Source organism: Coloeus monedula (genome assembly GCF_965178545.1).
Source record: "Coloeus monedula genome assembly, chromosome: 14".
Lineage (NCBI taxonomy): Eukaryota > Metazoa > Chordata > Aves > Passeriformes > Corvidae > Coloeus > Coloeus monedula.
Genome location: NC_138794.1, coordinates 13,030,434 through 13,056,945, shown reverse-complemented (window position 1 = coordinate 13,056,945; position 26,512 = coordinate 13,030,434). Strand labels below are relative to the sequence as shown.

The following is a 26,512-nucleotide window of genomic DNA, read 5'->3' as shown; positions in this document are numbered from 1 at the left end:
GGGGTAGTACCGGGGGGGGACGCTCGCACTCCGGGGTGCCGCGGGGTGCGGGGGGGCGGGCGTACGGGGGGGGACACTCGCAGCCCGGGGTGAAGTACGGGGGGGGGACACTCGCAGCCCGGGGTGAAGTACGGGGGGGGACACTCGCACTCCGGGGTGGAGCGGGGCAGGGTGTACCGGGACCCGCGGGGACACACACGAGGCCGCCCCCGGCCCGCGGGGCGGCGCTGCAGGCCCGGCCCCGCCCGCCTCCGCTCTCGCCCCGTCACGTGACAGGGGCGGTGGCGTCCGGGTTCCCCAGGCGATCGGCGGTGACGTCACGGGTGCGGCGCGATGGAGGAGCCGGTGAGCGGAGACGGGCGGGACCGGGACGGGCGGGTCCCTGTCCCGGGGGGTCCCTGTCCCGGGGGGTCCCTGTCCCCAGGGGCCCCTGTCCTGGGTCCATCCCTGGGCAGCCGCCCGTGCGGGGCCCGGGGCCGCGTCCCAGCCGGTGTCCGTCGGCAGGTGACGGCGGAGCAGCTTCGGGCGCGGGGTAACGCGCTGTTCCAGGCGGGGGATCACGGCGCCGCCCTCGCTGCCTACACCGAAGCTTTGAGCCTGAGCGACGCCGCGTCGGAGCGCGCCGTGCTGCACCGCAACCGGGCCGCGTGTTACCTGAAGCTGGTGAGCGCTGGGCGGGTGCGTCGGCGCGGCGCTGCAGGAACCTGCCCGGCTGGCTGGGGCTGCGCTGCTGCCGCCCGCCCTGGCCTGTCTGCCTTGGCCAGGTCATCTCTGCGGCGGAGGCTCTGACGGTCCCTGCGCAGAATGCTCCTGATGGCAGCTGTTGTCTCTGCTCACCTTTTCCCCTGTCCCTGCCCGCTGCCTCCTGCTGCCCCTGTCCACCTTCTGGGTGGGCTGTGTGGGACAGGGCATCCCTCCTCAGTTGCCTGGGCTGTGAGTGTGCCCTGGGGCTGTTCCCACGCAGTCACAGTGTCTCTGATCTCCTGCAGGTGATCTGTGTCTGGGGCAAGGCGTGAACACAAAGAATTTTAGGGGCTTGAGTAGACCAGAAGTGCCTGAAAAGCACTGGGGCTTGTAGGGCTCCCAGGGGGTTGTAGGGCTCCCAGGACACCCTCTGAAGATGTCCTGGACAACTTCTGAGGGTTGTGTTCTGGGAAAAACAGGGTGTCCCAGTGATGCACTGTCTCCCGTGATGCTGTTCCCATCCTGTCCCCAGTCCCCGAAGTTAGGGATGTAGGCTGTATGAGGCTTGTGCCGGCAGTGCTCAGGCATTTTGCTCTCCTGTCTCTCCACAGGAGGATTACACCAAGGCAGAGGCTGATGCGACTAAAGGTACTGTCAGTGGGGGCTGGGGGGGACCAGCCTCTGCGCTGCCCATTGGGGCAGGTGGGGGCAGGCTGGGGCAGGCCACGGGCTCTGCGATAGACCCCCTTGTGTGCAGCCATCGAGGCTGACGGCCGGGATGTGAAGGCGCTGTTCCGCCGCAGCCAGGCGCTGCAGCAGCTGGGCCGCCTGGACCAGGCTGTCAGTGACCTGCAGCGGTGCGTGAGCCTGGAGCCCAGGAACAAGGCCTTCCAGGAGGCCCTGCGTGCCTTGGGCAGCAGCATGCACGAGAAGGTCAGTACGGGGGCAGCAAGGGGCTGCCGGGCCCCCTGTGGCTGGGGAAGGTGGGGAGGACTGAGCCACTTTTTCTGCTCTGTTGCAGATGAAGACCATGTCCTGCACGGACTCAAAGGTAGAGCAGATGTTCCGGATCTTGCTGGATCTTGATGAAAAGGATGAAGACAAGAAGCAGAAGGTCTGAGCTCATGGAGCGGGATGCAGTGCTGTGGCTGGGAGGAGAGGAGGGGAGGATTGGTGCTGCCAGGCCAGTGGTGGCTGAGTGGTGCTGCCTGGACAGGTGGGCTTGCTCCCTGCAGAATGGTCCCCAAGACAGGGGCGGAGGGTGGGTGCCTGCAGCTGCCAGGAGTTCCTTGTGCACAGTGTGCTGCTGTGACCTAGACAGAACTCTCCTTCCCCAGGCTGCGCAGAACCTGATCGTGCTGGCACGAGAAGAGGCAGGAGCAGAGAAGATCTTCCAGAGTGACGGTGTGCGGCTGCTGATGCAGCTGCTCGACACGGCCAAGGCTGACCTGATGCTGGCAGCCCTGCGCACACTGGTGGGGCTGTGCTCTGGCCACCGTTCTCGGGTAGGTCCCACCATACCCTACGGCTGGGCCCAGGGGAAAGCTGTGCTGGGGAAACTGCAAAGTGTCTTTGCAGTGAGCTGTTACCTGCCAGGCCTGAACTTGTGAGAGGGAACCATCCTGATAAGGGGCTGAGAAATGCCAAGGCCTCCAGAAGACAGGTCTGCTTGTACCTGCAGACCATGGCCGTCTTGGCAGAACTGGGGGCCCCCCGTCTCTCAGCGGTGCTGGGCGTGGAGCATGAGCAGGTGTCCCTGGCTGCTTGCAACCTGCTGCATGTGATGTTCGATTCCCTGAAGGAGGGGCTGCAGAAGGACTTCCGTGGGAAGGAGGACGCAGTGGTGCTGGGTGAGTGTGGGCTGCCCTGGCTGGCTGTTGAAGGGGGAGAGCCCCAGGTAGGTGCAGACATGCCATGGGTTCTTTTGCTGCTGCCCTGTCTCTGCTCCCTGCGGCAAAGCCGGGCTCTGAGCCTGGGTTAACAGGAGGCGGAAGGCCCTGGTCATGGCAGCATCTCTGCCAGCTGTACCACAATGGGGGTGAAGCCGTGCCCAGGGCTCTGACTGCTGGGCACTGTCTTTCTTGGAAGATTCCTCCAGGGACCTGAAACAGCTGATCAAGCACCTCCTGGAGCTGCTGGTGCTAGAAGGGGCCTCAGCCCATGGCCGTGATAATGCCCTCAACCTGCTCATCAAGGTGGTACCCAGGAAATCTCCAAAGGAGACCAACAACAGCCTGAGCCTCTGGGTGATCGACCAGGGTTAGTGGAATGGCTAGCAATGTCCTGCTGGGGCATCGTGCTCCTCTGCCCCAGCTCTGCACATGCCACTGTGCCCCTCACTGGGGTGTCTGACCTTTCCCAGGCCTGAAGAAAATCCTGGAGGTGGGCAGCACGGTGTGCGGCAGCTTGGGCAGCCTGCCCGTGACAGAGAACAGCCGGATGAGCACCTCTGTTCTGCTGAGCAAACTGTATGAGGACCTGAAGTGTGATGCTGAGAGGGAAAACTTCCACCATCTGTGTGAGGACTATGTGAGGTGAGCCAGGGTGAACTGGGGGTGATGGGGGTTTTGTCACCTGTAGCCTGGCAGCACCTGTCACCTTCAGTACTAAAGCTGACTGCAGACCCACTGGGAACCTGCTGGGGGGGAGGTTCAGCAGGTGGTGCAGGAAGAGGCAGGTGGGATCAGCCTGACCCTTTCTGGTGGTCTTTCCCTGAAGGAGCTGGTTCGAGGGGCACGAGCTGCTGGGAAAGCTGCGGGCCATTCAGACAGTGTCGTGCCTGCTGCAGGGTCCCTCAGAAGCAGGGAACAGGGTGCTAGAGCTGGAGGGGATCATGGACAGTGTGCTGTCCCTCTGTGCCTCTGTCTGTGAGGCCCACCAGCTGGTAGCGGTGGAGGCGCTGATCCACGCAGTCGACAAGGCCAAGCGCGCCTCCTTCATCACGGCCAACGGCGTCAACCTGCTCAAGGAGATCTACAAGCACAGCGAGAGGGACAGCATCCGCATCCGTGCGCTTGTGGTGAGCATGGTGGGATGGGGTGTGGCGGGGCTGAGCCTTGGGGTGGGCTGTGGGTGCGTGACAGCATTGCCCCTCCCTGCTGGGGGTCCAGGAGGCACATCAGGGTGCCTACATCCATTCCTGCTCCCACACTCTGTTCCCGGCTGCAGGGGCTCTGCAAGCTGGGATCTGCTGGAGGCACGGACTTCAGCATGAAGCAGTTTGCCGAGGGATCCACCATGAAGCTGGCCAAGCAGTGCCGCAAGTGAGTGGGGCCAGGTGCGGGGGGGTGGGCAAGGCGCCCTGCAGCTGGGCTGTCCACAGCCAGGCTCAGGGACCGCTCTCCCAGGTGGCTCTGCAACGAGGCGATCGATGCGGGCACGCGGCGCTGGGCTGTAGAGGGCCTGGCCTACCTTACCTTCGACGCAGATGTCAAGGAGGAGTTTGTGGAGGACAAGGCAGCAATGCAGGCCATGTTTCAGCTGGCCAAGGTGCATACCAAGAGCTGCGGGGTGGGCACCCTGGCACCAGGGAAATGTGCTGGAGCAGGTGTGGAGCTCATGCTGTGGGGTGGGATGTGTGGAAGATGCTGGGTGGGCTCCAGTCCTGGCCGCTCCTCCCTGCTGTGAGTGTGACGGGTGCCCATTGCTGCCACAGTCAGAGGACAGGAGTGTGCTCTATGCCGTTGCCTCCACGCTGGTGAACTGCACCAATAGCTATGACCATGAGGAACCAGACCCACAGATGCTGGAGCTGGCCAAGTATGCCAAGCAGCACATCCCGGAGCAGCACCCCAAGGTGAGCAGGGCATGGCTGTGCTTGGGAGGAGAGTGGGTGGGTGGGACAGAGCCTGGGGTCCCAGGTGTGGACAGGGTGTCCTTGAGGCCCAGAGGGGTGGGGTCAGGCACTTCACCAGCCAGCTGGTGCTCCTGAGCCGAGTGTGACCCTGCCTGTGGGACAGGACAAGCCAGCCTTTGTGAAGCGGCGGGTGCGGAAGCTGCTGATGGCTGGAGTGGTGTCGGCTCTGGCCTGCATGGTGAAGAGCGAGAACCCGGCGCTCACCAACTCCTGTCGGGAGCTGATCTCCAGGTGCGGCTGTGTCGGGGACAGGAGGGAGCTGGGTTCTCAGGGTGCCGGCATCTTGCTGGTGAACTTACGTGCCTGTGGTGAAGGCCGGTTCCTGGACAGCAGCGGGGATGTCCAGGAGTCTGGTGCAGCCTGGGCCCACTGTGACTATGCAAGTGCTCCAACTAGTCCTGCTTGATCCCTAGAGTGCTCCTGGCGCTAGTGGAGGAGGCAGAAGACCGGGGTAGTGTGGTTGCACAGGGAGGAGGCAAGGTGAGGGCATGGATCCCACTGTGCTGCTGCCCTGCACTGCTCTGGGGGGTGCTGGGGCTTGGGGGAGCTGGGGCTCTGTGGTTTAGCAGGAGCTGCACTGGTTCCCTTGTACACGAGGCTGGGGGAAGCTGTGGCTGCCCTGGGTGGTGTGGCCTTGGCTGCAGGACGAGCTGCTGTTTCTGTCCCCAGGCTCTGATCCCACTGTCCCTGGAGGGCACTGAGGTGGGGCAGACCAAAGCAGCGCAGGCGCTAGCAAAGATCACCATCACCTCCAACCCGGAGATGGCATTCCCTGGGGAGCGGGTGAGTGCTGGGGCTGGGGGTTGGGTCTGCCAAGCAGGCTCATGTGGGAGCAGCAGTGGGCACTGACTTGGTCCCATGTGTTCTGTCTCCACAGATCTACGAGGTGGTGCGGCCCCTGGTCAGCCTCCTGCACCTGCAGCGCACGGGCCTGCAGAACTTTGAGGGGCTGATGGCCTTGACCAACCTGGCTGGCATCAGCGAGAGGCTGCGGTAGGGATGGGGGAAGAGGGGGTCTGGCTGTCCCCTTGGGCCTGGCGGGCTGCCCTGGGCAGGGAGTGCTCACTGCCCCCCTGCCCCCCAGGCAGAAGATCCTGAAAGAGCGGGCTGTGCCCATGATTGAGGGGTACATGTTTGAGGAGCACGAGCTGATCCGGCTAGCTGCAACTGAGTGCATGTGCAACATGGCCATGAGCAAGGAGGTGAAGGCCGGGATGGGCTGGGGTCTCTGCTGGGCTGCCGGACCACCACACCCCCACCCATTCCCTCCTCTTTCCCCTGTGCAGGTGCAGGAGCTGTTCTTGGCTGAGGGCAGCGACCGGCTGAAGCTGATGGTCCTGTACAGTGGGGAGGAGGATGAAAAGCTGCGGCGGGCAGCCTCAGGGACCCTGGCCATGCTGACTGCCCTGCATCCCCCCATCTGCAAGCGGATTCCCCAGGTGGTGAGTGCTCAGGGTGGGCTGGGGGCACCTGGGACCCTGGGACAGCACCCTGTGTCCCATGCTCCCTCCCCACAGTGGCCTGGAGCTCCAGCCCCAGAAACAGGGCAACCTGTCCTGACTTTGGCCTGACCCTGAAATGGGGCTGGTGGGAGGGAGCTGGGTCCCTTCTCTTGGGGTCCGTGATGATGTTGATCCCCGCAGACGGTGCACTGGCTGGAGATCCTGCAGGCCCTGCTGCTGAGCCCCAGTGCTGAGCTGCAGCACCGTGGCGCCGTGGTGGTGATGAACATGATGGCGGCTGCGCGGGAGGTGGCCGAGCAGCTCATCGCCAGCGAGATGCTGGAGATCCTCTCCGTGCTTGCCAAGGACAAGGACAAGCCGCGGGTGGCCCAGGCGGCCCAGGAGAGCCTGGCACACGCAGTGGCTTATGGCCTCATCAAGCCCAACCCTGGGCACGCCTGAGGGCCCACGGGGCTCCCACACACGCTCCACACGCTGCCGAGGCCGGTGTGCACACGCTGTTCTCAGGGCGGCCCTGGCGGGGTCTGACTGCACGCGGAGCTGGCTCAGCACTGCCCGGGGCCGGGGCCACGCTGCCCCCGCCGGCGCCCGCCCGGTGCCCCGGGGCGAGGGGAAGATAGGGCTTGCCGCTGCCTTTGCCACCGTCTGCCTTAGCCGGGAGGGCCGGCCCGGGGCGGGACCGGCGCGGTGGGGCCGGGCCCACCCGCTGACACTAAAGCTACTCCTGGACCACGGCCCGGCGTCTGTCCGTCTGTCCGTCCGCCCCTTCTCCGTCACCTCCGGTCCCTCCTTTCCCGGTGCCCGCCCCAACCATGGCGGCGCCCGCTCGCTCTTGGCTCGTGTTCGGGTTCAGCCCCGAAGAGGCGGCCGGGGAGCCGGGCCCGGGCCCGGGGCCGTGGCGGCTGGAGGCGGGCCCCGAGGGGATCTTCCGCGTGTGGCCCGCCTGGAGCTACGTGGTCGTGGAGACCGGTGAGCGGCCCCGGCCCGCCTGGAGCCTCGGTCCCAGTCCCTCCCGCGGGGCCAGTGCGGCCCTTCGCCGGCCTGTGCCCGCTTCCCCTTGCCGCTCCCCGGGATGGCGGGTCCCGTTCCCACCCTGCGCTGCCGCGCCGGTCGCCCCGGTTCGTCCTGTCCGTCCCTTCCACTGACGCCCCTTCCCCCGGGATGGGACCCTCCCCAGCCCCTCCCACCGCGCCGGTTCCCCCGGGATGCTCCCCGCTGGTCCCCCGGTGACGTTCCCGTCCCGTGCCCCCAGGCCCCCGGGCTGTCCCCGTCCCGCCCTCCGGGCTGTCCCCAGTCGGTCTCTGAGATGCCGCCGCGGCAGGCGCGGGGCTGGAGGTGCGGAGCGCGGGGCTGCGGCGGCGGCTGCCGGGCTGGGCCGAGGCGCTGCCCTCCGAGACGCACCTGGTGCTGCGGGGCCCGGCGGGGGCCCGCGCCTGGCGGCGGGAGGCGGCGGTGAGGGGAGCGCTGCAGGACGAGCCCGCCTGGAGCCGGGCGCTGCCGCCGGAGCCCCGCCAGCCGCTGCCGCTCCTGCCCGGCGGCTTCGCCACGCCGCGGCCGCCGTTCTTCACCGCACTGCCGGCGGGCGTGCGGGCCCGGCGGCTGGTTCTAGGCACGGAGCACGCCCTACTACTGGGCGCCGCCGGGGAGGTCTTTAGCTGGGGCGGTGGCAGGTGAGCAGGGGCTGTGGGTGCACAGGGGTGCAGGAGAGGGATGGCATTGGTCGGGGTTCAGGAACTCCAGGACAAGCACTGCGCTGGTGGGATGCAGAGAGAATGATGGGGATGCAGAACGGGCATGAGAGTGCAGAAGGGATATGCGGGAGCCTTTGGGGGGAGTGTGGGTGAGAGGATGTCAGAATGGGGGTCACCTCAGGGGCTGAGCCCCCCTTAGCCTGCACACACTGCCTGGGGCCAGGATATGCGTCCTGACTTTCCCGTGGGGGTGGACTTGGGAATGATAGGAGATTACAGCTAAGACAAAAGTATTGGGGTACCAAGTGCAGCTTGGTATGCTCACCCCCATGCTGATGGGATCTGCCCCTCACCTGAACTAGGTCCCCCCCGGCATGGGCATCCCAGCTCACGGCTTCTCCTGCCTTGGCCATGCCCCTTTTCCCACTGAGTCTACCCTTGCTGGCCCCATGAGCAGCCCTGTCTCCTCTCTAGGTGCTGGGTTTCTGGCTACAGTGGGGCCTCTGCTCTGACTTTTGGCTCTCTCAGGGCAGTCTTTGGGGACACTTGGGTCTCTGTATGACCATCAAGGTCCCTGCTCTGTCCCTGCTTCTCTGTAACTTGTCACACAAGCACCAACTGGCAGCAAAGCTCTTGTGTTTCTAAACTGGAAATTGATTCCATCAGTCTATGACAATTCAGTGCCAGGTCCCTCTGGTAAAGCCTGTGGGAGAGGAGTGAACCTTGGGAAAACCTTCCAGCCCCAGCACCCTGTGTCACCTGCCAGGAGCTGAACTTGAGTGCATTTAACAGCTGGTGGCACCGCTCAGTTTATTCTCACAAAGGCGTTTGTTGTTCTTAAGGGAGTTGTTTGTGCATTTGCTGCCCCAATCAAGTTTTCCCAAAAGGTGCTGGAGACCCCAGCCACAGGTCCCCCTGCCCTGGATCCCTGAGTTCTGCAGGTGCATGATGAGGCCTGGCAACAAGAACTAGTTGTTCTCATCTATGGAGTGGAAGGATTGCTGCGTTCCTCTTTGCTACTTATGGAAGACAAACCCAGCACTGATTATCAGTCACTGTCACAGAGCTGCGTGCCCTGGCACAGTGCCCTCCCTGTTCCTCATCGCTCAGAAGTGTTTCACTCCCCAGTCCCTGCTCCTCAGTCGCTGGCTCTGGGCTAGCTGGTAGCAAAAAGCTCATGGCAAATGCAACACTCAGTTCACATCAGCAGTTGTTGCATTGCAGATGCTACATTATTTGGTCCTTCTTGCCTTCCCTTCAGAGGAAAGGTTTCTACATGTGGGGATGTGTACTTGAGGATTAACTTTTTTGTGATTTGGTTATTCAATACAGCTGAGAATCCTCTCACCCATGCCTGTGCCAGCTGTGTCTCATACTGTGACAGCTGTGCTGTGTGATAGCCATGTGCTGGCCCAGCTCACCCCTTTGTAGCCCTTCTCTTGCTGCTAGCTGTGGTCAGTCACCATTGCCCTCTTGTGAGGGAGTGCCTGGAGCCACTTTCCTATTGCAGCATGCCCTTCCCTGCCCCTCAGCTCTCAGTGTTTCTTTGCCTCAGTCCTCTGCAGATTTCCCGTATGGAATGTGAAGAGCCTTTCCAGTGGCATGCATCAGCCCAGCTGTTGACATCCTGAGCTGTCACACTGAAGCTCCCCAGACCAAACAGGCACCACTCTGCTGCCAAACTGCTCCTCTCACCCCTACAGCTCCTGGCAGCTCCTCCTGCTTCTGCCGCATCTCTGACAACCAAAGCCCCTGACGCTGCCCACCGACCCCTGGCTGTAACTGTGGTGGTCTGGTGCTGGGCATCACTGTCCCACCAGTGCTTGGCTTTTCCCTGTTCCTGAAGTCGATTCTTCTGCTCAGCTGTGGTTGTTCCCTGAGCTGCTCAGGCTCTGCCAGCCTGGGGCTGGGTTGATGGCAGCAGGAAGGGCTTGGTGGGTACTGTGGGCACGGAGGAGGCACGGGAGCTGGAGGCTGTGGTCTATGGGCGTGTCTGTCTGTCCTGTGTCCCTGCAGGCATGGGCAGCTGGGCCACGGGCTCCTGGAGTCAGAGCTGCAGCCGCGGCTGGTGGAGGCGCTGGCTGGGGTGCCCATGCAGGCGGTGGCGGCCGGCGGGTGGCATTCAGCCAGCGTTAGCGGTAAGGAGCTGGGCTGGGCGTGGGAGGTTGAGATGCTGGTGGCAGCCTATGGGCCCGGTGGGACCTGGCTTGGGGAATATGCGGTGTCGGTGTCCCTGGAGCACGCAGTGCTGCCACCGAGTGGAGCTCAAGGGTAAGCTCTGCCTGATGCGTTCTTCTCCTCGCCCCCCAGAGGCAGGAGACCTGTACATGTGGGGCTGGAACGAGTCGGGGCAGCTGGCTCTGCCCTCCAAAGCGCTGGCACAGGAGCGAGCGCAAGATGAGGACATGGGCTCAGGTGAGTGCTGCTGGCCAGGCTGAGGGCAGGGTGGGCTGGGTTCCTGCACAGCCCCAGCAGCTCAGTGCAGGGCCAATGTGGTTTGAGCCTGCGAGGAATGCTGGTGTTACCAGTCACTCCTGGGAGCTGAGAGTTGACTGTTCTGCAGGGAACACCAAGCTGATGCCCTGCCGGGAGCAGTCAGCTGCCAAGGATGCTGCATTCATCTCCATCCAGGCGTTCCCGGCACTGCTGGATCTGCCACAGGACCTGGAGGTCAGCGCGGTCAGCTGTGGGTCCCGACACACAGCGGTCATCACACGTGAGTGACCAGTGGGGCAGGTGGCAGTGCCTCTGCGGGCAAGGGTGCTGAGAGGTGCCAGGGCTCACCAGGACCCAGTGGGCAGCGCCCCTGGGAGCAGGGGGACAGATCTCACCGGGTGCTGGCTGATGGTGCTGTCCCTGTTGCAGGAGGTGGGGAGCTCTACACCTGGGGCTGGGGTAAGTGACACCTCTGCTTTGGGACTGTACAGCCTCCCCAGGAGCAGCTTCTCATTCCTGTTCTCTCACCCTTGGCTCTTTTGTCACTGTACGAGTTCCATCTGTACTGGAGGCTCTTGTGTTCCCTCCCTCCCTCCCCACAAACACCAGGAGCAATTGCCCTGTGAGGCCCCAGGGCCACATTATGGCATGGCTGTGTGTCTGCAGGTAAATACGGACAGCTGGGACATGGGAACAACATCAGCTCTGACCAGGCACGCCGTGTCGAGCACCTGGTGACCCAGGGGTTGCGGGCAGAGCAGGTGGTGTGTGGGCCCTGGACCACCTATATATGTGTGCTGGAGCCGTGAGGGCCCCAAAACCCGCAATCCATGGCTGCTGCCAGACAAAGGATGAGGGCGAGCTCTGATCTGCAGGACCAGCTCCAGGACCACTCTGTCCTCAGGGCTAGGGCAGTCAGCCCCCCCCCCCCACGGCACAGGATGGGGCTGAGTTTAGCCCACAGTGACCTGACTTCACACCCTGGAGTGGAGCTGCAGCTGCACCAGGGCCAGGGACACCCTGGGACGGGCTGGATGTGTTTATTAAATTAACTTTTCCATAAGGTCTGCAGTGTTGGTGTGTGCAAGACATGTTCCAGCATATCCAATGAAGCTATCCTGGCAAGGGACTGCTCGGGGCTGTGGCTGGGGTTTGTGTGAGCATGGTGGTAATTCAGGGATGTTCTGGCTGAGCAGCACTGGCACAGAGCTGAGGCCGATTCTGCTCCTCTGGGGGTTGCAGAGGAAATTGTGACAGGTGGGACACACAGCTGGACCAGGGGATGCCCAGCTGACCCCAGAGGTATCCCAGACCATGTGGCATCATGACCAGTGTGGAAAGTTGGGAAGAAGGAATGGGGGGGATGCTCAGAGCAGTAGTGGCTTTGTGCCCAAGTTACCATTACGCTGGTGGGGCCCTGCTGGCCTGGGCGGGGTGAGCACCAGTTGGAAGGAGGGAATGAATTCTTGGTTTTGCTTTGTTCTGGGTGGCTTTTGCTTCCCATGTTGAACTGTTGTCTCATATCACAAGTTTTCCAGCTTTCATGTGGTGGTTGCGTCCACAGTCCTGCTGGGGAGTTCAGAGAGGCAGGTGGGGAGAGCAAGCAGCTGAGAGGGGCTGAGGGTGGTTTGGGGAGTGGGAATGCAGCCTTTTGGTCAGCATGGTCATGGATTGAAGCTGCAGCTTTTTCAGCCACTCCAGATGTGGATAGGAGCTTCACCTTTTCTGGCCTGGCAGGGTGAGGATTGCAGCTCCTGCTTTTTCAGCCAATCAGGACACGGGTTGGGGCTGTGGCTTTTTCAGCCAATCAGGATGTGGCTCAGAGCTCCAGCTTTTACAGCCAATCAGGACACAGGTTGAAGCTGCAGATTTTTCAGCCAATGAGGACACAGGCTGGAGCTCCAGCTTCTTTGGCCAGTCAGGACAAGGATGAGCGTTCCAGCTTATTCAGCCAATCAGGATGTGGATCAGAGCTGCATCTTTTTCAGCCAATCAGAACACAGATTGACGCTCCAGCTTATTCAGCCAATCAGGATGTGGATGGGAGCTGCTGCTTTTTCAGACAGTCAGGGTGCAGATTGAAAGTGTTGCCTTTTTCAGCCAATCAGAACACGTATTGGAGCTCCAGTTTCTTCGGCCAATCAGGACATGGATTGGACCTGCTGCTTTTTCAGCCAATCACGATACGGATCGAAGCATCACCTTATTTGCCCACTCAGGGCATGGATTGGCATTCCAGCTTTTTCAGCCAATGGGAGTGCGGATTGGAGCTGATGCTTTTTCAGCCAATCAGGACACGGATCAGAGCTCCAGCTTATTGGCCAATCAGGATGCATCTTGAAGCAGCAGCATTTTCAGCCAATCACGACACAGATTGAGGATGCTGCCTTTTCAGTAAATCAGGATGTGGTGGAAGGTCCAGCTTTTTTAGCAAATCAGGATGGAGCTTGAAGCTCCAGTTTTTTCAGCCAATCAGGATGTGGATTGAAGCACCAGCTTTTTCAGCCAGTCACAATGTGGGTTGGAGTTCCAATCAGGATGGATTGGATGCTTATTCATCCAATCAGGATGCTGATTGGAGCTGCTGTTTTCTTCAGCCAATCAGGATGTGGATCAGTACTCCAGCTTACTTGGCCAATCAGGATGCAGATTGGAGCTCCTGGACTTGATTGGCCAAAGAAGCTGCAGCTCTGTTCCTGATTGGCTGGGACTCCCCAGAGCCACGCCCAGAGATTCGGGGTTGCCCCAGCCCTTCCATTGCCTTCCCCCCCTCCAGGGACCCCAGCAAATCCACTCAGAGGTGGGGGCTGTACAGGGACTTTATTCACATCATCTAGAAAAATTTTTTAAATAAAAGCACATTTCTAAAGCGGCAACCAAGGGGAGGGTTATCCTGGAGCGGGAGATGCTGCAGGCCGTGCAGAGCTGCCAGCACAGGGATTCATCACGCGACATTGTTGGTGGTGGAGTTGAGGACATGAGAGGTGCTTTCAAAGTTGGAAGCCTTTGAAAGTTCGCGCTGTGGAAACAAGAAGTGGGAGAGGGGGCTGAGGGAAGGGAGGGGACTGCTGTTGCACAGTTCAGGGGGGACAGAGAAAGGGCAAGCCAGGCTGCCAAAAGGAGATGAAATGCAAATTAATGTGAACTATGTAACTTGTACCCAATGAACATAAATGCCTTTGTTTACTAAAATGTATAAAAAGTTTTTGGTAGTGTCACAGAGTGGTAAATCTCAGGCTCAGCCCAGCATGATGGGAGGACAGAGGCTGTCCAAGGCCCCACAGGGTCCCCCCCAAGAGAGGAAAGCCCCATCCACTGGCAGCCTCTGCTCACTCCCTCCTCCGGGGCTCTGCCTTGGGTCTGTCCCTGCACAGGTGTGTCCCTGACTGCAGCCTGTCCTCTGGGCTGGTGCTCAGGGCCCTCCGCCTCCAACTCTGAAGTTCTCCATGGGGAGTCACAGGCAGGGGCAGGAGCAGCCACCCTGTGAGAGGACACGGGGTGCTGTGCAGGGACACAGCGGGGGGACACAGCCCCCGGGGGTGCTTGGACAGGAGGGAGCAAAGGTCTTGTGCTGTGCAGTGAGGGGAGGGTGGGGTTAGAAGAGGTGAATTACCGCAAACTCAGAATAGGTGCTGGCAACAGAACTAACGCTGTGGTTACGCTGGGCAGGGGCTGTGGGGGTGCACCCACCACTCAGGGTGGTTCCATCCAGCTGGGACATGTTTTCCTTGTTCCGCTCCCTCAGCCTGGGTCGGGGGGGCTTCGCTGCTGCGCGGCTGGGGGTCCGAGCCCGGCCGAACTGTGGGCAGAGGTGACAGTTATGGGATGCAGGAATTGAGCAGAGGCAGGAGAGCTGCAGCAGCTTCACTACCCATTGCTGTGTGGAGCCAGAGCAGTGTCAGGCTCCAGGAGCTCTCCAGACTCCAGGGTCCAATTCTGGCCCCTGAAACATATGGCATAGAATCACAGAATCCTGGAATGATTTGGGTAGGAAGGGACTTTAAAGCCCATCTTGTTCCACCCCCGTGCCATGGGCGGGGATGCCACTCACTAGACCAGGATGCTCAGGCCCTGTCCAGCAGCACACACACATTTTGAAGGTCTCCCAAGCTGCAGGCTCAGCACTAAGGAACAGGAGTACACTAGAAATCTGGGCTGGAGGAAGATTTTCTGGCACCCTCCTCCCCCCTCGGGTCAGCGGTCAGCAACACCCCAGCAGGATGGCAGTAGCCCCACAGAGCAGACTGTGGACAAACAGGGGCTTCTGTCCCGCACAAGCTCAGCAGGGGAGGCAGCGAACCATGGGGTGACAGCAAGAACAGCTGCACCATCTCAGCTCACCCATCCCTTCCAGCCCAGCCCCAGGCAGGGACTCCCCCACGGCCCCTCACCTTCTTCCCAGAGGGTGGCAGCCGAGATGTGGGCGAGTGGGAGATGGTACCCCCAAAGGCTGAGCGAACAGTGCTGTTGGGGGTGGCACTGGCGATGGAGGTGCCGTGGAGCTGAGGAGACAGCAGAGCACACATCACACAGGACATCCTCCCATGGGGTTGCAGCACCCTGATCTCTCCCCACACATCCCCACGAGGCCGAGGCCAGCACAAGGCCATGCTCCAGCCCAGGGAGAGCTCAGCTCCAGGCAGGACCCCAGGCCACCACACTGCTCTGCAGGGACATTTTACCTTGCTTACTTTGGCAGGTGTGTGGGGGCTGAGCATGCGCCGCTTAATGGGTGTCCGTGGGGTGCTGCCATACAGCATCTCCGTCTCCATTTGCCGGCTCTTCTTCAGGTGCTGTGGGAGACACCTGCACTTACACACCTGAGCACCACGAAGCTGGTGCATCTGTGTGACACTGGCAGTGGGCACTGCCCTGCTGACAGCCTGGCACAGCCACATGGCAGGAATTTCATCAGATTTACAGGCATCCAGAGCCAAGTGTCACCTCTGGCACTTTTCTGGGCCACAAAGGGGCTCGGCCCACATGGGTGTGACAGCAATGGGCACCAGCCCCACTGCCTGCCACTTCCAGGCTGGGAATGAGCATGCAGAGCCCGGGGCCCAGCAGGGACATCCCTAGGCTCACATTCTTAGGTAGGAGCCAGGGACACTCCCAGGCAGAAGCCAACATGCTCAGCTCTGTACTCACCCGCTCCTGCTTCTCCTTCTCCTTCTCTAGACGGTACAGCTGCCACTGCTCTGACACATACTCCATGAACTGCTGCCCCTTCACCAGGAAAGCTCCCTTGAACTCCTGCTCCCAGGTCTGGACCTTTCTCTCCAGCTCCTCCTGCAGCTGATCAGGACATGAGAGCAGTGTAGGGGCTGCGCTGAATGCAGGTGTCCCCACACCCAAGGATCCCTTTTCCTCTGTCAGTGGGACCACAGGTCCTTCCCCAAAGCTGGACCTACTCTAGACAGCGTCTTCTGCAGCTTTGCTCGCTGCTTCTCCTCCTTCAGCAGGTTTCCTCCGCGATTGTTGAAGCGACCGGGGTCAGTTGCTTTGCTCTGGTAGAGAAAGGGGGTCATGAGAGACACGAACACACCACCCAATGCCCTCAGCCTCACATGGTGAAGGCCCCAGAGGAGCCAGCCCTGCACCAACACCCCAATACTCAAAACACAGCACCCCATCCCTGCACTGGCCCACCATGACTTCCCAGCGCCCCCCTGCTCCTTCCCAGAGCACTCTGCCCATGGGAGCAGAGGTGTACACTGATCCATGACCTGGCATGCTCCTGCCTGGACAATACCTCCAGCTCCAGGAACAGCTTCCAGTTCTCCTCCCACTTCTGAACAGCCTCAAACAGATCTTTGTGTGTTTCATAGTAGATCTTCATCTTGCCCACCTCAGCATCATGCAGCTCAAGCAGCGTCTCTGTGTAATCCTCTGGAAGGGCACAACAGCTAGGTCAGGGGGGTGCTGGAACCCCTGGGATTCCTCCCCCAAAACTGCCTGGCCAGCCAGCACCCACCATCGTAGAAGGGGCTGAAGCCTTCCCTCTGCTCCTGGCTGTAGAAGCATTTGTCCCAGTAACGAGCCAGCTCTGCCCGGATTGCATGGATCACGGATTTCATGTTCTGCAGCTTCAGCTCCTCCAGACGGTCCACTTCCAGCTGCAACTGTCCCCAGGACCAGAGCACAGGTCAGGGAGGAAGAGGGGGGAGAACGGGATTCATCTTCTGCATGAGCCGCTCTCTAGAATGAGGCAGCTGCCAGCACCAGCCTCCAGGCAGGTGTTTGGCAGAATTTGGCCTGCTCGCCTCACCCCTTACTGAACAAACAGGAGCATGAGATCCCCAGGAGCTGCTGCCCCCAGCCCTCCCATCACGAGCGCAACAGGGCTCTTACAGCTCTCCTAGTTTTGACTCTGGAGCCAGCCAGGTGCACGGCTGAGGACTCTCTCTCCTCCTCCGGGATCTGCAGCCTCTCCCAGAGCGCGATGATCCTGGCGCGCAGCTCCGTGCACACAGCCTCGTTGAGGGCCCGCCGGGCTTCCAGCTGGAGGGAGGGGGAGCAGGGGGTCAGCGCAGCCTTTGGCTCTGCTGCACCCGCAAAGCCGCACGCTTGGCACACGAGATCTCAGCCCCTTGAAAAGGGTGTTCTAACACGCAGCCTTGCTCAAAACCTAGCAGTTGCTCTGACATCGTGGTGGCAGCTGCTGCCAGCACACACAGCAGCCCCCAGCACTGCCTCAGAGCATGACATACCTGCTGCAGCAGGTTCTGGAGGGCCACGATGTTGTCCTTGGACAGGCAGAATGCCTCCTCATCCTCACACACCACGTCCCGCTCGAAGCTAGTGTCCGGGGTGTGGTCCAGCTCCTCCATGAGCAGAATGATCTGACGCTTGTTGCTGACAAATTCTTCCCGCCTTTGCTCCTGGGGGTGAGGGCAGTGTCAGGAACCAGGGGCCCCTTGCGGGCCTCTCAGCGACCCCCTCACCCTCCACGCTCACCTTCAGGGTGTTGAGGGAGGCCACATGGCGCCGGTAGCGGTCCAAGTCCTCCAGGCTGGGCACACTCCCAGTGTCGATGCTGAACAGAGTTGTGCACAGGATGTCACACAGGTCTCGGTCCTGTTCCTGCAGGGCCTTCAGCTCCTGCTTCCGGTCCCGCTTCTGCTTCTGTAGCACCTCCACACGCGTGCGCAGGTTCTTCTCCATCTGTAGGATGGTACTTTCCTCCTCTGTCTGCAAGAGGCCAGAAATCAGCTCTGTTCCACGCTTCTCCCACACCTGACTCATGCTTTAGGCTTTTTATACAAACACTGCGGGCACCAGGCCTGGGTCTGAGCAAGATGTTCCCCAGGAAGGTGCAAGAACACCAGCAACACACAAAACAAGGTGCTAGAGAACACCACACAACCACCTACCAGTGCCTGGCCTGTAAGAAGCCACAAATCCCTTGGCTCTACCAAGCACCCAAAAAAGCAGTTTTGGATAGAGTTTTGGAGCCTTGTGAGCTCTGGCCTCTTGAGACACCGAGGCAGAGGCCAGGCAGCAGCACTGCTGCCAGCAGGATCCCAGGATTCCACACCTCACCTCAAAGGGGCCCAGCTGGAGCTCCCTGCACAGGGTGTCCAGCTCCTTCCGACACAGGGCGATGCTCTTCAGGAGACGTTCCTTCAGGCTTTCCTCCTCTGCCACCATCATGTCCAGGAGACTCTGCAGCACAAGTGTAGTTAGAGGCAGGGTGTGGGAATGGAGAGTGAGCAGGGGACGTGCAGGGAGAGTGGGCAGGGCAGCAGGACCACCGCTTGAGACCACGGCTGGGCCCGAGTGAGGTGTGGGCAGCGTGGGGAGCCCAGTGAGACGAGGCTGCACAGGGCGAGGGCAGAGGCGTGGTAACAGCTGGGCAGGGCTCCCGGCAGACCCGAGAGAGCAGTCCTGGGTGAGCTCACTCCGAGCTGCTCGGGTCGCGGGCTCCCGCTGCAGCAGGTACGCGGCTCAACAGAAGATCCGGTGACTCCCCGCCCCGCCCCTCACCTTGATGTGCTTCTTGACGACGTCAGTGCGCTCCAGGCGCTGCTCCTCGGGAATACCGATCTCCTCCCAGATGTCCCGCAGCGCCGCCATGGCCCGATTCAGGCAGGACGCGGCCTCGGCCGCCAGCACCTCGCTGAGGGCACCGCGGGCCGTCAGCGGCCAACGACAGTCTCGGGGCCCGAGAGCCCCCCCAGCCGCCGCCCGTCCCACCGTGACCTCCTGCCCCGGTTCCTAGCAGTCCCGGCACTTTCGGCCAGCCGTGCCCCCCAGCCCCGGTTCCCAGCAGTCCCGGCACTTTCGGCCAGCCGTGCCCCCCAGCCCCGGTTCCCAGCAGTCCCGGCACTTTCGGCCAGCCGTGCCCCCAGCCTCGGTTCCCGGTTCCCCCCGGTTCCCCCGTTCCCGCACCTTTTCCTCATCGCCCCGCGCTGCGCTGCCGCCGCTCCGCCGATTCGAACTCCCCTCCCGGCCGCGCTGATTGGCTGCCGCGTCACCGCGGCCCCGCCCACAACCGCCACCAGGGCTGCACCCCCTCGCCCGCCCGCGCCTCCGCCCCGCCCCAAGCCGCCCCCCAGCCAATGGCAGTGGAGAGCCTTCGGCGCTTCCAACCAATCCGGAGCGAGACCGCCACCGCCCTGCCGCGTCTAACGGCGCCGCCGCGCACTCCCGAGCCGCCAGCGGCCCCGTGACCCCGCCCCGGGCGGTGCCTGCGCGTCCCCGCGCATGCGCTGAGGGCTGCACCGGGATCCCGCCCGGCCCGCAGCGTCCGCCGCCTCAACGCTGGGCCGCTGTCCCCGGGGTAGCGCTCCCGCCAGCGCCCACCCTCGCACACACAGCCCTAGGCCGGGTCGTTGTAAGCAGAGATGTTTACTGGCAGGGTTCCCTCGACCCGCTCCGGGGCTCAAGCCTTGGCCTCAATCATGGACTCCATCATACGGGCGCTGTTGGTGATGGCCGTGGTCAGGAAGATGAACTTGCACCCTGTAGGAAAGGCCCGTCAGTGCCCCAGCCGTGCTGTGGGGCAGCACTGACACTCCCAGCCCTGTCCGCGCCCATTTTCCAGGAGAGCTGTGTACCTCACCACCCCCTGCCCCAGGGGCTTCAGCCAGTGCTGGTTCCTGAGCACAGGCCCTGCTTGGCTGCATGCTGCAATGGCAGGATCCCCAGGCTCCTGCCTGCTCCCTACCCTCCCCAAGCCACTCCTACCTCTCTCCTTCCCCAGGAAGCGGAGTGCAGCAATTTCAGAGAAGGTGCAGCCCCCCAGGAAGACAGCAAGAACAACACGTTGGGACTCCCAGGCAGGGTTGTCCTCCACAGCGCTGTCTGGATAGGGAAGAGTGCTGTAGGATATGCCCGCTGCCAGCCCCACTGCCCCCAGCCTGCCCCTACCACCACCTGAGACAGAGAACTCGTTGCCATTGAGCAGTCGCACGACCTCCTCCAGGCCTTGCCAGCCCCGGCGCTCCAGCACCTAAGAGACAGGTGGGGTGTCCGGCTGGGTGCTGGGCACTGCTCAGGAGGCTCAGAGCAGTAGATGAACACCATCAGCCCTTGCCCTGGGCAGAGGAACCCCTGCTGGACTCCCCAAAAGGAGGCAGGGGCTTGAGGGGATGTGCCCAGTTCTCTCCAGCAGCAGATGAGCTCACCTGCTCGATGATCTTGCAGCTCAGGGGCACATAGGCCCCACCAAAAACATACGCCATGTCCCGAGGCATTTTGAGGTCATACTCGCCATCCAGCCGAGGAATCTGCAGTGACAGGTGACACCAGAGGTACAGGACCAGGCTGCCTGGGGCCTCACCCCCACTCAGAGGTGCAGAGGTGAGGAGGGACAGATGCTTGGAGCATGGCTCTGTCCCCACCTCCTGCCCCACCACACCAGAGCTAGCATCCCATGGCCTGGGTGGGCTGTGCAGTGAGGGCCAGGGGAAGAAAGGTCACCTTGCCAGCACCCTGGGACCTCTCATTGCCTCAGGATGGAAGGCACAGGGCTGCCTGCCCAGTGCCACTGCTGTGTCTGAAGGGGACAAGGAGAGCCCCAGCCCCGCACCACACTCACAGGGCACATGGAAGCTGGGCAGAGTGGGAAGCTGGCAATGGCCCCCAGCCCTGGGGAGAAGCCTGCAGGCTGCCTGGAGCAGCTGCAGCAGCTCTGGCCCTGAGCTGTGTCCCCCTCAAGTGCTGAGCCTACAGCCTGGGCACAGGCACAGGCTAAGCAGAGCACTCTGCTCTGTAGGCACTGCAGCCAGCCAGCACCCCTCGAGGACGTACCAACCCCAGCTTCTTGCTTATGGCTCGGAAATTACTCTTCCTGGCCAAAGAATTAAACGCATCTGTGATCTTTCCTGGAAAACATGACAAGGAGAAACATCTTAAAAGGTTCTGTCTGGATCCCAAACACAGGCTGGCAGAGATGTGCAGAGCTGTGTGCTCTGGAGAATGGCTGTGGTGGCTGCTAGCCCTGGTGTCCCCACAGCAGAGCCCACTGCACTGCCTGCAGCACCACTGCTGGAGACACACTTGGTGCTTGCAGCCCACACGTTTGCCATGTGCTTTCAGCCAGATCTCAGGCAGCAGCTCCCAGGGACATAGGGCAGTGGGCTGGCTCACCTGCAGCACGGTCTGTGACCAGCTTGCTAACTTTGCTCTCCACAGCTGTCAGGGTCTCCCCAGCTGACTGCTCCGTCAGCAGCCCGATGCGCTTGAGGTTGTGGAAGGTCAGCAAGTGCTCGGGCCCGTAGCTCTGTGAACAGGGCAGCCAGATCAGTGTGGAGCCCCACATGCGAGCATGGAAAGCAGACAGGGTGTCCCCTCTGCAGCGAGGCACAGGTTGCTCAGAGCCCCCTGGCAAGCACAGGCAGGGGCAGGTAGAGGGGCTCAAGTGGAGCCTGTAGAGGGGCTCAAGTGGGGCTCAAGTGGAGCCTGTAGAGGGGCTCAAGTGGAGCCTGTGGAGGCAGGTCTATCCTGCAGAGACAGCCTGGGTGTGCTGTCACTGATGAAGAGTCTGTGGAGGCAGGGCCCATCCCCAGGAGTGCTGCTGCCCAGCGCCTCGTGGCCAGAACCACAGGGAGGGGAACCCCTATGTGACACAGCTCTTGCCCTGCAGTGACTCCCTGGGCCCCTCACCTGCAGGTACTGGGTTTTCAGGGAGCGGTAGTCCTTAGGGATGAGACCTGTGGGGAGCACCAGGTGAGCTCTGTGCCACGGCTGGGGCTCAGTGCCACTGCTCTGGCCCAGCACAGCTGGGCACTCACCATTTTCTGTGATGGACAGGAGGCACATGAGGCGCAGGCTCTCGATGGGGGACACCTGTGGGGAGCAGGGGCTTAGCTGGGGCAGGACGGGGCAGCCGGAGCAGGCATCCCCATGGTCTCACCTGCCGGTCAATGTGCTCTTCGATGAAGCTGGTGCTCTCACGGACATCAAAGCCCTCCAGCAGTGCTGTGACAGGGGCACAGGCAGCATCACCCCAGGGCTCTTGCTAGCCCACTGAGCTGGGGTCTGGCCTCTGGGCTCAGCTGCCCGTCCAAAGCCCCAGGGAATGGGCCCCCACCCCAGCAGACATTCCCCCTCAGAGGGTGCGACCTGACCCTTCTCAGGATCTTGAGACACCCCCAAAACAAGGGACTGGGAGGATGGTGGCCACACAGGGAACATCCAGGTGTGAGGCTGCCTGGGCCTGGGGCAAGCGAGGCCATGGGTCAGACTGAGACAGGGGCAGGCACACACAGGGCATGGAGCAGCACTCACAGTGCTCAGCCTTGATGGTCTCTTGGAAGTCCTGCTTGGTTTTCTTTTTCATGATAGACTCACAGGCACCAATATCTACACAACCAAGAGACACAGCAGCTTTGGAGGGGAAAGGGCTCTGCAGGCACTGTTGGCACACACCAACAGCCCCTGCCCTGCCCCTCCTGGGCACATCCAGGGCCCCCCAGCCCCCTGCTTTCCCCGGTGCTCCAGCACTTGCAGTACACTCGAGGGCCCCTCCCTCCCCTCAGGCTCCTACGCAGGCTCAGCAGGCGATGCTCCTGCTTCAGTCCCTTCAGCTCCTGGGACACAAAGTCCTTCATCTGCTTGATGTCCATGCCCCGGCGCCGCTGTGGGAGGGAGAGCACGGGGGTGGCGGCCCAGCTGCGAGGGACAGTGCTGCAGGCATCCCGCACGCCAGGGTGACACTCACGTCGTACTGCGCCTGCAGGTTCCGTGACTTCTGGCTCAGGAAGCCAAACACGCTGGAGAAGTGCTCATTCCGAATCTGGCTGAACACCTGTGGAAGCACCACAGCTACCAGGGCCCAGCCAGCTGCAGCCCTGGAGACACAGACCCCAGGGCCAATGCTCCCCAGTAACCTGCACAGCACTTTGGCCACACACCCCAAAACACTGCCTGATGGCACAGCAACCTGTGTTGGTGCATCCCTCTGACCCAGGCCACACCATGACCTGAGAAATGCTCCTCAGGGATCAGCCTTGATGAGTAGCACCTGGGCTGAGCTCCTCCCCAGCTTAGCAGAAACACTCTTTCTTCCCAGGAACTAGTACTGTCTAACGAGCTCCTGGTTTTTAATGAACAGCCTGGGAAACTTATTTTTGTAACCTGAATAAAAACCCAAGTGGAATAATATTTTCATTATCAAATTCCATAGTTAGATATCAACCTGAGTTGTGGCCAGGATGGAAAATTACTATGAACCTTGTGACTCAACAAGAGGGTCTTCCGTATTACTTTCTATCCTTACCCTTTCCTATCCTTTTGATTCCCCCCATATTCCCCACCTCCACCTCCACATAGATATTTTTGGGTTGATTTTGGTTTGTATTGACTGATTTGTAATTTTTGTTTGCTTTTCATCTGTGTGCTTTAACCATTTAAAACTTTGCCAACGAATTTTGTCATGCTGCAGCTTTTATATTAAACCTGTTTCTGCAGATACCTTTGCTGGTGATTCCTTAAGCGACCTTACAATGCTCATTTGGGACACAGTCCTGCATGCAGGGACTCTGACAGGTTCAGAAATGGAGCTGCACCTGCAGAGCAGGTTTCTCTGGTCTCTGTGCCTAAACCCATGCTCTGGGGGCCTAGCAGTCCCCAGCCACTCCTGCTCAAGCTTAGGGGAAGGGAATGGTCCACTCTGCCTCCTCCCACCAAGGGGAATCCCCCGAGGCTTGTGAGGACTCACTTTGTCCTGGGAATTGAGCAGCACCTTAATACTCTTGTCAGAAGAGGTGACATCTGGCCCAAAATCCACACTGCCTGCAGGGAAAAGTGAAGAGCTGCTTTGTCCCAGACACAGCAACATTCCCACATGCACAAGCCTCTCTGTAAGAGGCAGGAGAGACAGGGGATGCCAGCCCAGTGTCTTGATCAGAGTGAGGACTGTCCCTGTGGATGACCTCCAGCAGCACCCCACACTGGGACTGTTCCTGTGGGAACAGCACTGTGCCTGACAATGCCAGGCACAAACCCTGCAGGTGCTGGCCAGGTGTGTGCAGAGCCCCATTCTGCCCCGCTGTGAGTGCAGAGCCCTGTGCTGCCCTGTCGCCTACCACACTTGATGCGGAAGGTGTCGTCCACGAGCCCCTCGTAGACCACTTGGGAGCAGAGTGCTGTCACATAGTCTGTGTCTGCCAAGAGAGACAGAGCCAGGCTGCCCTCACAGTCCTCCAGCCACCCCACACAGGCTTTCCCTGCCCCTCTGGGAGACCTGCTGCCCAAACCGCTCCCCTCCAGCCGCTGCCCTTGCCTCAGCCCACCTCTGTCCATGAGGAAGACGTGTCCAATCTCAGGCTTCCTGCCCTGGCCTTCACTCTCACTCTCTTCCTCCAAGTCCCGCCACAGCTCGTAGCTCATCTGTGAGGGGCAGAGGCTGCCAGGGTGGGGGAGCAGCCCCAGGCTCCCACCAAGGGCCCTGGCATGCTGTGGGGCTCACAACCAAGGCCAGGCACAAATCCTCCCCCCTGCAGGGCAGAGGGGGCTCCACCACACCCCAGCGAGCAGCAGCTGCCCCTCTGCTGCCCACTTTGGCATATGGGACCCCCTGAAAACCTGCCCAGGAGGAGGCATAGCGCAGTGACACCTCTGTGGTGACGTGCTGTCACATGGCTGATGGGGTCCAGGTCCCTGCAAGCCACACCCCTGATGGGGACCCAAGGGAGCCCCAGTGCCAGCCATACCTTAGCACAGCGGCCAATGCCGTAAGTTTTTCCAAAAGGGCCATAAAGAGAGTTCAGCAACTGCAGGGCTCTGGCAACGGGGTTGATCCAGCGGTGATCTCCCTCCTGCAGGATGAGGGAGTGAGTGTGGACAGCTGGCTGAGAAGGTCTGCCACGGCAGGGGATTGGGCTGGGGACGGAGTGGGCCCTGTGCTGGGAGCTCCTAGGAGGAACACAATGGGATGCCCCAAAGCTGCTCAGCCAGGAGCAGAGGCACCAGCTCGGGGGCAAGCTGCCACTCCCCAACAGGAACTGCCCCTGGGGAGCAGATGGTGCCTGCAGTGCAGGCTGAGGGGCTGAGCACGATGTCACACACCTCCTCTCCGAACAGCACCTTGTCCCCAGCCCCAGTGAGGCACAGGGGACAGGATGGGCTGTCACCCCCCTGCAGTGTCCCACTGACCAGAAAGTAGTCGCGGAAGAACTCGGGCAGCTCCATGCTGATGATGTCTTCATCCAGGGGCAGCAGGTAGAAGGACCACTCATCGCAGGTGACATCTGTGTTTGGGACAGGGACAGGAGACAGTTATGCAGCCCTGGGCAGGAAGAGCCCCAAGAAACACAGCAGCCCCAAAACAGGGCTTGTGGAGCTCCAGACAGGATGGGTGGCAGGACCCTCTCTCCTCTCCTCAGGCAGAAGAGAGGGGCCAATACTGTGACAGGCACACATCTGCCCACAAGCCAGCCTCGAGAGAACCCGTGTCCCCTGCCCACCTTCCTGTCCCTGCCCACACAGGGATCCCAGCACTGGGATTTAAATGGGATCATGCAGTGTCAGCTACGCTGAGCCAGCAGTGCAGCTCCACTCACCACCAAAGACCCCCTCTTCCTCCAGCACCATCTCGCAAGCATAGAACTGGAAGGGAAGGGGAGACCCTCAGGGCCAGGCAAGCTCTTAGCAGGAAAAGCTCTGGAGGGGCCCAGCTCCTTCCCAGGTGTCACAACACTTGGGTTTATTTAAACATTTCTGGATTAGAAACAAAGAATTTTCAGTGCCTATAGAAAAGGTGGAGGGTGCAAAGGCTGGGCAGGCACAGAATGACAAGGGAACGGGCAGCACCATGGGTTCCACTGACCTTCTGGGGGCTGAAGATGATCTTGTATTTCCTGCTCCTTCCTGACATCTTGTCAGCGTTGACAATATCTGTGAACACCCCGCACAAACCCTGCACAGCTGCCCACCCTGCCAGGCACGGCTCCCTCGGCCCATGGTCCCTCGGCTCACAGAGCCCGATCACCCCAGGCACAAGTGAAACGCCGGGAGTGGGACTCGCCGGGAGCCCCTCTCGGGCCTACGCACAGCGGTGCCCAGAGCACCGCACCCAGGTGAGGGGCACCTGCCCCTGGGGCCGCACTCACCGGCAATGAACCTCATCGTCCTCACTCGTGGCCTCACCAGGAAGCAGAACCTGCACCACAGAGGGGAGAGAGGGGCTCCTCGTACCCGTCTCTGCCTGCCCCGGACCCTTCTGTCCAAAGCTGTGCTCTGGCACCAGCAGGTCCCGCACAGACGCGTTCTGAGCCGGGAGAGGCACGCAGGCAGCCTCGGCGCCGGGGCACTCACTGGTCGCTGGCGCCGGGGGCCGGCCGGGTCTCCACCTTGTACAGCTTGTCCACGTCGTGCTGCTGCGGGGACAGGGCGCGGGTTCGGCGCGGGCGGTGGCGGCGGGCAGGGGCGGCCGGGGCCGCCCGACCGGACCCCGCGGTACCTTCAGGATGGACACGTTCGCGATGCGGTCCAGGGGGCTCATCAGGTCGGCCTCGATGAACAGGTCCTTCTTCCCGGGGAGCTGCGGGCAGGAGGGCGTGAGCCGGCACCCAGCGGCTGCTCCGTGCCAGGCCCCTCCCGGGCCGGCCCCGATTCCCGACCCCCAACCCCAGAGCCGATACCGATCCCACCGATTCCCCATGCCCCCCTCCGTGCAGGACGCCTGTCCCGGGTGGCCCCCGGACCTGCTCCAGCAGGTAGACGAGCTGGTCTCGCGCCAGCCGCTTCAGGATCCCGAAGTCCGGCGGTTCGGGCGCGTCGCGTCGCCCGGCGAGGGCCATGGCGGGGGCCGGGCCGGCACCAGGAACGCCCGAGCGCGGAACCGCGGCGCGGCCGGAACCCCGCGGCGGCGGACGCGCGCGGAACTACGGCGAGGCAGGGACGCGGAGCTGTGCTCACGTTTATTGGCCGAGGCG

General features: G+C 61.6%; 4 protein-coding genes across 11 annotated transcripts; 2 read left to right on the top strand and 2 right to left on the bottom strand.

Moving 5' to 3' along the window:
* The first annotated feature begins 306 nt into the window (after window positions 1–306).
* UNC45A (unc-45 myosin chaperone A) lies at window positions 307–6,647 on the top strand. The gene is made up of 20 exons (XM_082290942.1): window positions 307–345; window positions 505–663; window positions 1,296–1,332; window positions 1,442–1,617; window positions 1,706–1,798; window positions 2,022–2,189; window positions 2,366–2,534; window positions 2,773–2,943; window positions 3,047–3,218; window positions 3,403–3,703; window positions 3,853–3,947; window positions 4,032–4,173; window positions 4,340–4,480; window positions 4,644–4,771; window positions 4,954–5,020; window positions 5,210–5,323; window positions 5,418–5,533; window positions 5,625–5,742; window positions 5,827–5,982; window positions 6,184–6,647. Exons 1-20 carry the CDS (start codon window positions 334–336, stop codon window positions 6,442–6,444), a joined length of 2,796 nt encoding a protein of 931 aa, XP_082147068.1. The 5' UTR covers window positions 307–333; the 3' UTR covers window positions 6,445–6,647.
* A 165-nt stretch (window positions 6,648–6,812) lies between these two features.
* On the top strand, window positions 6,813–11,708 carry RCCD1 (RCC1 domain containing 1). Of its 3 annotated transcripts, none has more exons than XM_082290725.1 (7): window positions 6,813–6,972; window positions 7,325–7,673; window positions 9,711–9,832; window positions 10,005–10,109; window positions 10,258–10,410; window positions 10,563–10,589; window positions 10,797–11,708. In XM_082290725.1, exons 1-7 carry the CDS (start codon window positions 6,816–6,818, stop codon window positions 10,937–10,939), a joined length of 1,056 nt encoding a protein of 351 aa, XP_082146851.1. In that variant the 5' UTR covers window positions 6,813–6,815; the 3' UTR covers window positions 10,940–11,708. The 3 variants fall into 3 exon arrangements, with proteins under 3 accessions (XP_082146851.1, XP_082146850.1, XP_082146852.1); XM_082290724.1 differs by having other exon boundaries at window positions 10,560–10,589; XM_082290726.1 differs by lacking the exon at window positions 10,563–10,589.
* A 1,223-nt stretch (window positions 11,709–12,931) lies between these two features.
* PRC1 (protein regulator of cytokinesis 1) lies at window positions 12,932–19,002 on the bottom strand. Of its 5 annotated transcripts, none has more exons than XM_082290686.1 (14): window positions 18,985–19,002; window positions 18,117–18,249; window positions 17,673–17,795; window positions 17,088–17,321; window positions 16,841–17,011; window positions 16,482–16,631; window positions 16,105–16,252; window positions 15,883–16,019; window positions 15,542–15,637; window positions 15,279–15,425; window positions 14,813–14,923; window positions 14,522–14,632; window positions 13,744–13,929; window positions 12,932–13,149 (listed from the first exon to the last, which is right to left on the bottom strand). In XM_082290686.1, the coding sequence occupies exons 2-14, from the start codon at window positions 18,204–18,206 to the stop codon at window positions 13,075–13,077; spliced, it is 1,779 nt and encodes a 592-aa protein (XP_082146812.1). In that variant the 5' UTR covers window positions 18,207–18,249; window positions 18,985–19,002; the 3' UTR covers window positions 12,932–13,074. The 5 variants fall into 5 exon arrangements, with proteins under 5 accessions (XP_082146812.1, XP_082146809.1, XP_082146813.1 ...); XM_082290683.1 differs by lacking the exon at window positions 18,985–19,002 and adding an exon at window positions 18,522–18,574; XM_082290687.1 differs by lacking the exon at window positions 18,985–19,002 and adding an exon at window positions 18,522–18,574 and having other exon boundaries at window positions 13,821–13,929.
* VPS33B (VPS33B late endosome and lysosome associated) lies at window positions 18,964–26,486 on the bottom strand. 2 transcript variants are annotated; one of them, XM_082290681.1, is made up of 23 exons: window positions 26,282–26,486; window positions 26,038–26,118; window positions 25,893–25,954; window positions 25,688–25,737; window positions 25,405–25,472; window positions 25,139–25,184; window positions 24,732–24,826; window positions 24,290–24,394; window positions 23,870–23,966; window positions 23,663–23,740; window positions 23,296–23,369; window positions 22,297–22,383; window positions 22,123–22,213; window positions 21,864–21,938; window positions 21,490–21,554; window positions 21,368–21,422; window positions 21,240–21,286; window positions 20,724–20,856; window positions 20,385–20,458; window positions 19,760–19,861; window positions 19,509–19,584; window positions 19,320–19,436; window positions 18,964–19,094 (listed from the first exon to the last, which is right to left on the bottom strand). In XM_082290681.1, exons 1-23 carry the CDS (start codon window positions 26,375–26,377, stop codon window positions 19,015–19,017), a joined length of 1,854 nt encoding a protein of 617 aa, XP_082146807.1. In that variant the 5' UTR covers window positions 26,378–26,486; the 3' UTR covers window positions 18,964–19,014. The 2 variants fall into 2 exon arrangements, with proteins under 2 accessions (XP_082146807.1, XP_082146808.1); XM_082290682.1 differs by having other exon boundaries at window positions 25,893–25,951.
* Window positions 26,487–26,512: the final 26 nt, after the last annotated feature.